Source organism: Thamnophis elegans, chromosome Z, assembly GCF_009769535.1.
Source record: "Thamnophis elegans isolate rThaEle1 chromosome Z, rThaEle1.pri, whole genome shotgun sequence".
NCBI classification, from domain to species: Eukaryota; Metazoa; Chordata; class Lepidosauria; order Squamata; family Colubridae; genus Thamnophis; species Thamnophis elegans.
Window position 1 is genome coordinate 85,219,423 of NC_045558.1, and position 9,081 is coordinate 85,228,503.

Here is a 9,081-nt window from a genome sequence, read left to right on the forward strand (position 1 = left end):
TTAATCTGTTTTTGATTTTTGTAAAATGTTGCCACATTTCCCAAAGCAATATGAACAGCATTTAAAAGTGATGAATACAAAAACTACTGTGCAGCCAATCAAGAAGGCTATGACATCCAGACAGTGATACTGATACCAAGTCAAGTGATAGGCAGCTACTCGCAAATGTTTGGCACCTTTGTGACGTATGACAAATTCAATCCAAAAGATAGCCCGGTCCAGCGGCTTTATCGGTTGATCATGATGGACCTGAGATATTTTTAAAGCATTTTTCTTAAAACTGGAAAAATTAAAGTACAAGGAAAAGAATAAATTAGGAAAGAGTCAGAAATCTGCTTTCTATTGTTTTTAAGAACTTCAGTCTTCAAGCACTTATAGACTTTACATCAAACAATTCAAACTAGCTTAGTGCCTGTTAAAAATTTCTTACCCAAAGTCAGTTCATTACTATTATAACCGCTAGCTAATTTATACTCCATTAAAATACTATTTTATCTTCAATAACACTTGCATTCTATTCATTTTCATATATAAAAAATATCAAAAAGTTAGCTAGAATTTTAAGATCCTTTTCTGAACAATGAATTTAGGTATACTGAACAAAGCACAAATGCATTCTATACGGGGGAAAGGATAATGCTCCAAATTCTATTTAGTCCTAAGTAGCACAGATAATTGGAAAGGAATCCAGTCCAGTAAAATGCTCAAAGTACATATTCTACTGTTACCTCCTTATAGATATATGAAAATTGGGCCTAATTGAGATAAAATAACTGGTAAAGTAACCAGAATTACTAAAATAATCATGACATCAAAGGAAAAAACCAGCAAATTGATTACTATTAATATCTTAGACATAATCTATATTCCGAAGAGAGTTTGTAAACAACTCACAAATCATTATGAATGACAGTATTCACAGCATTTACTAAATCATCTGCTTTCATTGTGTGGATATCTAGTTCCACAGCCATTCCTTTCACCTTCATATGGATAATATTATCAGTCTGATCTGCAAATAGGGGAATCCCTACTATGGGAATTGCATGGTAAATGGCTTCATAAATTCCATTGGTTCCACCATGTGTTATAAATGCTTTGGTCTTTGGATGGCCTGGAATAAAAAAATGAAAATGTTCTGACAAAATCCTTTAAGATACGACATAGGGACTGTTGTATTCAGTCTAAAGAAGCATAAGGTGTCTCACCAAGAAGATCATTTTGTGGTATCCAATCATAGGTCCTGGTATTGGCTCCAAGCATTTCTAGCTTTTTCCCTTTATACCTCCAGATAACCTAGGGTAAAATAATCGGAAAACGATTCCATGTAGTCCAAATTGCAAACAATGTTAGAATTTATCCTGGCTGATGAATTTTAGATTTTTGAGTTTGTTTGGGTTTGGGTGATTGAATTGGGTCATGGAACTTTTAATGTTGCATTTTTGTAAAATTGCTGAAATTCCAAGGATTCCAAGATAATTTAAATGCAATAAATAAATAAAATTACATGCCATTCTTTTTTATAACAATAAAATGGGGAACTCGTACTAGTAATTTTTGTTTTAAATTCTTGCATTTAAAACATGTTGCATAACCAGAATTAGATGTGTTAGAATGTATTTCTTGTGTCTTTTATCATAAAGTTAATAGAAAATATGAGTTTTAACAGTATTTGCAATCCCTTAGTATTGTGGGAATTTTCAGAAAGAAGTAAATTACATAAAATCAATTGAAAATGCATATGTTCTAAATTGTCAAACTCCAAAGAAGTTAAAAGTTATCAGGATAAAAAAAAATTAGACACAGTTCAATTAAATGAAAATTATGAAATCTTTTGTAAATCACTAAGTCAGAAATTTATTGGAGAAGAAAATGAAGATTTCTGGATTATCCATAAAGTGTTTTCCTTCATAGAAATTTGTGTGTATACTTACACCTAGGACACTGACCTTCTGTGGAAGCTGGCTGAGTGCTGATGCAATTATATTATTTTTTTCATCTGTTAAGTTTTGAACCAGTGAACCAAGGGAAAATACTACAATACCATGTTCACCTGAACTCTGTACAAAATTTTCAATTTCCTGTTAGCAAAGAAAAAAAAGAATCAGACCTCTTTATCATGGCATGAAATTTTTCATTTTCTTTGGTTGGCCATGATTAGTGTGCTCAAATCACATAATTTTTGATCATAATGCAAGCAGATGATGGACCAGGAAAAAACAGCATGTAGTCATTTGCATTTGAAAGAAGCAGAAGAAACAGAATAAAAAGTTGGAAGGACCTTGGAGAGCTTCTAGTCCAATCCCTTGCTCAAGCAGGGGACTCTATACTATTTCAGAAAAATGGGTGTCTGCCTTAATGAAGCGTGTCCACCCCAAGGATAAAGCACCCAGACACAAACAGCATTGTGGTATATAGAGCACAATGCAGTGAGATATGCAGAGCTCTACATTGGGGAAACAAAACAACTGTTTCATAAACGCATGGCATAACATAGGAGAACAAACCCATCAGAACAAGATTCAGTAGTCCATCTACATTTAAAAGGCAAAGACCACTTTTTTGAAGACAGCAAAGTTCACATTTTGGAAAGAGGACTGCTGATTTGAAAGGGTGGGTCAAAAACACCATCTATGTCAAAATTGAAACAACCCTCTCTTGACAGAAGGTGAGGGATATGACATCATCTATATGTAGTCTACAATATAGTCCTTTCAACAGTTCCAAGAAAACTCCATACCCATTTGCACTAAGCAAGTGACCCAGAGGACACAGATAAACCTCCAAGTGGCCTCAATGACTCTCTGAAAGAATGCAAATGGCCAGCTGTCAGCAGGGTAAACTAAGAGCACATATTTATATTTATTTACATTGGATTGAAGATTTGAACTGAAAACAAGGTGGCTTTCAATTTACAGTTTTAACCATTATATAGTAACGATTTATTCATTGCGATTCAAGACAGCTAAGCTGACAAGAAATCAAAGAATTTTGACAGTAATGGCGAATCTTTTCGGCACTGTGCTGAAAATGAAGCATGCGCTCGTCAGGTTTGCAATTGAAATTAGAAGGCTGTATGATGCTGGCACCTATTGAGCTCTGGAATAATGTGAGTCCTCTGGTTTATGGGACAGCTTGTCTGGAATAAAATTCTTCAAACCTTGGACATACTATATATAGAAGTCAAATAGGAAGAATGGACTACATCTCACTTACCTTGGATCATTGCAGCATTTCTAGGTTTTTATAGTCAGTGTTGACTTTGATGGGCCAATGCACGCTTTCCAAAAATTGTCTCCACTATTAGAAGGCTGGCTTGACTGCTAATAATTCTTTGTTTAAAATGTCATAGTTTTGTTCTAGAGTGGTCAATGACCTTGAGAAAAGTACTCAAGACGAAGAGCACTTTCCCCCTCCCAGTCCTCTTGCAAGAGAACAGCCCTGACAGCCGCATGAGAGGCATCAGTCTGAGTGATGGTTCAGGATACTGAAGGAGGTGTTGGCATGCCACAAGTTGTTTTAACTCCTCAGTTTGCTGTGAGTGTGTCCAAGCAAATTTGACTCCTTTTTTCAATAGCTGTGTTTATGGGCAAAGCATGGGATAAACTTTCTATAAAAGTTTGCAAAAACCTAAGAAGTTCTGAACATACTTAACTGTGTAGGCGGGTTGCTGTTGGACTTTCTGAAGATCCATTTCAATTCTACTTGTGGAAATGTAGTACTATTTTAAATCAAAGGCATTTTCTAATTTAACTAAAAGATGATTTTCCCTTAGCTTACTGAAAATCTCCTGTTCATGGTGGTCATGTGAGATTCGTCTTTCGAGTAGATTAGGATGTCATTCAGATAAAGCATCACAAAATAACATCAGATGCAAATCCAATATTAGGTGTAATGGATAATAATGTCTCACCATCACAGAATTCAACCATTTGTAGTCATGAACAATTCACAAGGGAACTTCACCACTTGGTTTGTGGTATCAGAATCTTCTTGGGGATGAAAAGGGTAGCTGCTGAAATTGGTGACGTCAAAGGTCTATTTAAGTCCTTCTACAAGTTAGATTCCAAACACTGGTCAAAAACCAATAACACCTTAGCTGACATGGGAAACTGCTTCTTAGAAGGTATTTTAGCTCCTTGAATTAAGTCTATAGCACTGTTGCAGGTTGTGTGATGAAAGGACTACCGCTTCTTCATTTCAAAATACATCTGCAAAATCCGCATACTTGTTTGGTAATTTGTGATTTGCTTCCCTGGGATTACTGATGATCAGAGTTTGCCTTGTGGACATTGTGATTTACTAACACAGAGAATATGTTATTCTTTGAATCTAAGCAAAAGGGGGATTATGTACTATCAAATCAATATTGACTCTTAGCAATCACATAAATAGATTTTTTTCTATGATGATCTGTCCCTAACATGGTTTTTTCAGGTCTTCAAGAGGTCTTCCAGAACTCTTATTGAACAAGACCTTCCTTCATTTTGATTCCCTACTGAGATCTTTTTTCACCAATCCATTTCTGTTTTTCAATCATTAATATGCAAGCTACAGTTCAAGAATACGTGTCTGTCCCCAAATCTTACTGTAATTTCAGATCATCTTCATTCTATGGCTACCTTATTTTCAGTTTCCACAAACTATCTGAGACAAAGAAGAAAATCCACAAAAAAATGCTGCTTCTAAGGCATTTTTTCCATTGTACTTCCTTTGAAAAAGCTTTATTATTACCAGATCAATGACGAAGGATATAATTACCTCAGATAAAGGCTTGGCTGGCTGGCAGTGCAGACCTCCAACAAATTCAAAGTTTGGTAGAAAAGGTCGTGGAAATTCCAAATCCCAGTAGCTTCGGATTAACCATATTTCTGCTTTACCCATTATTTCACACAGTGTTGTGGGTCTCCCTTCAGATAGAAAGTAATAGAGCTATGTACTGCTTATATTCAAATATATTTATGTACTGCTTGTTTTTTCTGCATTGGTACTTAATAGGTTTAGTGATACTGATTTCAGAAATATTCAAAATCAATACATTTATGTTTTCAACTGAATGTTACTCAACAGTTTTAAAAAACATGTTATCAAGGGTGAGCAAAACTTTCCCAAAACCATGCATTTGTTCACTGGAGGGCCAAAATAGATCAACTTTCTTGATGGGGAATCTTCCACTAGCATTGGGTAATAATTTAAAAAACAATCTTTAGCTATGATGAGCATACTGAATTCACATACCATATGGATAAACCTAAAAAGGAAACAGCAACTGAAACAGATGGCCAACCCGGGGGTGGATGGGATGGGGGGGATTCATTTTTTAAAAAATTCAATTTGGTGAATTAGAACTTATATTTGTTCTGAAAGTTAATCTGCAGGGAGTCATCTGAATCACATGGAATACAAACTATAAAGCTACAATGGAATTGAATGTGTAGTGTAAATTGCAGGTTCTGTGGAGATGCCCAAGTCAGGTTCTTGCCCAGTTATCTGGGAACATAGGAGGAAAAGAAAGCAGCGAATAAAAATCAAAACATTTGATCAATACAAGATAGAACAGAAGATATGCAGGTCCTATACTTTGATTTTTTTTTTAAGTATATCTATTCCCAGAAATCCACAGGTATAAATAATTATACAAACCTAGACATGTGTGTAATCTTTGTTGCTGCCCTTTTTAAAATGATTTCGTTATTTAGATAAGTTGGCTAGTACAAACTGAAATAATTGAAATTATGAGCCAGTTTCCCTGTTGATCCATATGGATTCATAAATTCAAGTTAATAGAAAAAAATGTATTCTGTGCATAAAGAAAAAGTTGTTTCATTTAATTCTTCCAGTATTATTTAGAAGTGTAAAATAAAAATGGAGCCAAAGTTTTAATATCTAACCAAGAATTTCTTACATTGAATATTCCAGTACAAGTAAAAAAAGTATTTCAAATTATTATTTATTTATGAATAAACTGGATAAGTTTATTAATGGCAACAGAGGTCAGATCTTTATTGCTTCTGGATCAGGATCCAACCAAAGAATGCAAAAAAAAAAACAAAAAAAAAACAGGTTTCTCACTAGGATGGGAAATGGATGGAAAAACCCGAATCCTGTTAAACTGGGCGCTTGCAACAGCAAAACTGAACTATTTCTTTAACGTGCTAGCCCATTTCTTTCTTAACCATAATGGTGGCCAAGAATATCAATAATTATTAGTGGGGAGGGAGAACAATAAAAGTATTTAGTTGCAGATTATGTAGTTACTTTTTAACAGAAGGGCATGCTTTACTCCCTCAATTGAAAATGCAATCATTTTAAATAGCAGGTTAGTACTAGATATTCCTAATGTCACAAAAACAAAATATGCTCAATATATTGTATCCTTCTCATATCTGTTTGGCTCAAAGAACAGCTGGTTTGAAGAGTTAGGCACTATGATGTGGTTAGCAAAAAAAAAAAAAATCCCAATAATTTAAAAGGGTTGAGAGTCTCTTTGGGAAGGCTTCTCATCCCTGCAATTTACAGGTGAATTTGTTCTTGGTGCAGCAGTACCATGTGTTTTTTAAAATCCTATTAAATATCTTCATATTTGGATAGGTTTTAGTGACCTGAAGGTTCAAATCTCTTTTTTCCTTCCTAAGAAGATTCAGCAAGTTTATTTCCAACACGGCCATGGAAAAATATCCTAGAGACAGAAGCAGAAGTGAACTCCCCAGGTCAAAGGCAGATAGTCTCTAGTCCTTTAGTTGTTCTTGAATTCCAATTCTTGTCTGCCCAATTACTCTGCTAATAATCTGTGGCTGTTTTGATTAAACTGGTATTTGAAGAGTGATACCCCAACCCCAATTCTGGGATACAGGGAGTTAAAGGCTCACCTTGTGTTGTAAGCAAAGTACTATTAACATAAATACAACTAATATTTGAGGAAAATGGGGACACCTTGTTTTTCTGTATGAGATTATCCATAATTTATCAGTTTTTCAGAAAACTTCAGAACAGAACTAGTGGTGCTAATAACAAGGTGCTATCTTTTTATATAGGAGGAAAGCAAAATTATACCTGTTACTAAATACATTACATTCAGCTGGCCTTCTCTTTTATGTTTATTTTTATTTATTAAACAGTAAACAAATATGCAGAATGCAAATTTAAAGTGAGATGGTACATCCAATTTATAGGACTTGTGAATTTCCATAAGAATCATATCTCTAGATCTGTGGAACAGCAAACAAAATATGACAACTTCGCTGCCATGTTTGGCTAAAAACAGATCCTAGATAAATGGAAGAATAAAAAACAAAGAGAACAAAAGGAACAAAAGGAGGCTGGATGTATAACTGTTTAAGATCAAAATGGTAGCTACAATGAGTTGATGGATCTGCATGTTTTTATATGTTTTACATATGTAACACAAATGAAGCTTTGAACATATCAGCACAGATGCAATTTTGACTTCACCTCATAAGCACCTCTGAAAGAAAAAGACTATCTCATCTATTTTTTGAATACATAAAATACCAAACTTGTTCAAATGAAATTACTGTCAGGTAGGAAAATTATCTACCTCAGTTTTTTTTTCTCCCAGATCTTTTACAATTCCATCAACCCTAGCCAATATGGATTGACAGGCATATCTATTCTAACCTGTAGCAATATATTTAATTATATGTTCAGAATGAGACTTTTCTAATTCTGTTTTATGAAAATTCTTTTAATCCAACTGTTTTCCTTCAATACTAAAAGATACACCAATGATACTTGAGAAGTAAATAAATGAATAAAAATGACTTACCCAAAACTTGACTGTAATAGGAATCCCATTCCCCCCAATATTTTTGGAAAATATAGTCTTGAATGTAGTAAGAGATAATATTTTTTATCCTTTCTTCAAATGACAATTTGTCTGTGAACCCAGATAAAATAGCTGGAACATAAGAAGGAGGGGCAGGCATTTTTCCACAATGTCTCTCCACTGTTGAGGCTGGAGAGAACCTCAGCGTATATAAGAATGGGATGTTCAGCTTCAAAGCAATCAAATCACCACATTGCATCACAGGATCAGAAAGAAGCACATCATATTTAGCGTTCTTCAGCTTAGACATGAGTTCTTGATTAGCTAAAACTGCTTCACACATTTTCCGATTGAATTTATTTACTTTCTCCATCAATTTCCCTAGTTCCTGATAAAATCTATAAAAGGTTGTAATAGATGGTTTGTTATTCCACCATAACATTATGAAATCCGTGATCAAAGAATTAAACTCTTCCTTTGTAAAGGGAACAGAATATACTTCAAAATTGGCAGCTGAAATATCTCCAGGTCTGATGAAGAGAGATGTTGTTGGAATCAGGATGCTGACATGATGATCTCTGTTTATCAGTTCCTGAATTATTATTTTAATGTTTAGCCAATGGCTGGCATCTGTTGGCCAAATAAGCACATGCCCACACAAAACATTTCCTACCAGCATTACCTGAACCATCAACAAGGGGATGACAAGTTTTATTGCAGTTGATCTTACTGACTTTGAAGTCACTATAAGCTTTTCTTGGGCAGTCATATTTTCTTCACAGATTCTTCCTCAATGAATAATTTCTGCAGAAAGCTTCCTGTCCTTAACCAGGTGGATGAGTTCAGTTTTTAAGAATTTCTAGTCAAATTCTGTTGTTTAAGGACAAAGTTAAATACAAAAGAAAATGATAAAATAATGAAACATAATGAAATAGAGATTACATAGAGACTGCGAAATTACAGAGAGATTAGACAGAGATATTTGTTTTAATGATTAATAAAAATAAGAAACATTTTTAAATTAGAAAAAAACAAAAATTACTTTCTTTTTATTTTTATTAATTCATTGTTATAATATGTATGCTTTTCTTTTGAAATTTTTGTTTACTCTCCACAGAATTCCAGAGTAAGCATTATACTCTCTCAAACATATTCTTTGTTTTATATTTATGGATTTTTGAAATATGGCTAATTTGAATACTACCAAAGGGAATCTTAAGGGGACTAGATCAATAATTATGTGCAAGAGAAATAGTAAAAGTCTAATAAATCAGATAGCATAAGGATACAGGAAA

The 9,081-nt window shown here is 34.0% G+C and overlaps 1 protein-coding gene across 1 annotated transcript; it reads right to left on the minus strand.

Annotated features, from left to right (window-relative positions):
• LOC116521206 (UDP-glucuronosyltransferase 2A1-like) lies at positions 1 to 8,555 on the minus strand. Its single transcript, XM_032235897.1, has 6 exons — positions 7,787 to 8,555; positions 4,762 to 4,910; positions 1,950 to 2,081; positions 1,209 to 1,296; positions 895 to 1,114; positions 1 to 280 (listed from the first exon to the last, which is right to left on the minus strand). Exons 1-6 carry the CDS (start codon positions 8,553 to 8,555, stop codon positions 1 to 3), a joined length of 1,638 nt encoding a protein of 545 aa, XP_032091788.1.
• Between the last annotated feature and the right edge of the window lie 526 nt (positions 8,556 to 9,081).

Bases quoted from the DNA above. Each gene is read 5' to 3' on its own strand.
- LOC116521206 (XM_032235897.1), bottom strand. From the start codon at position 8,555: ATGACTGCCCAAGAAAAGCTTATAGTGACTTCAAAGTCAGTAAGATCA. The intron at 1,297-1,949 runs GTCAGTGTCCTA...ATTTTACCCTAG, and splicing joins TCAGCCAGCTTCCACAGAAG to GTTATCTGGAGGTATAAAGG. The intron at 1,115-1,208 runs GTGAGACACCTT...TTTTTATTCCAG, and splicing joins ACCACAAAATGATCTTCTTG to GCCATCCAAAGACCAAAGCA.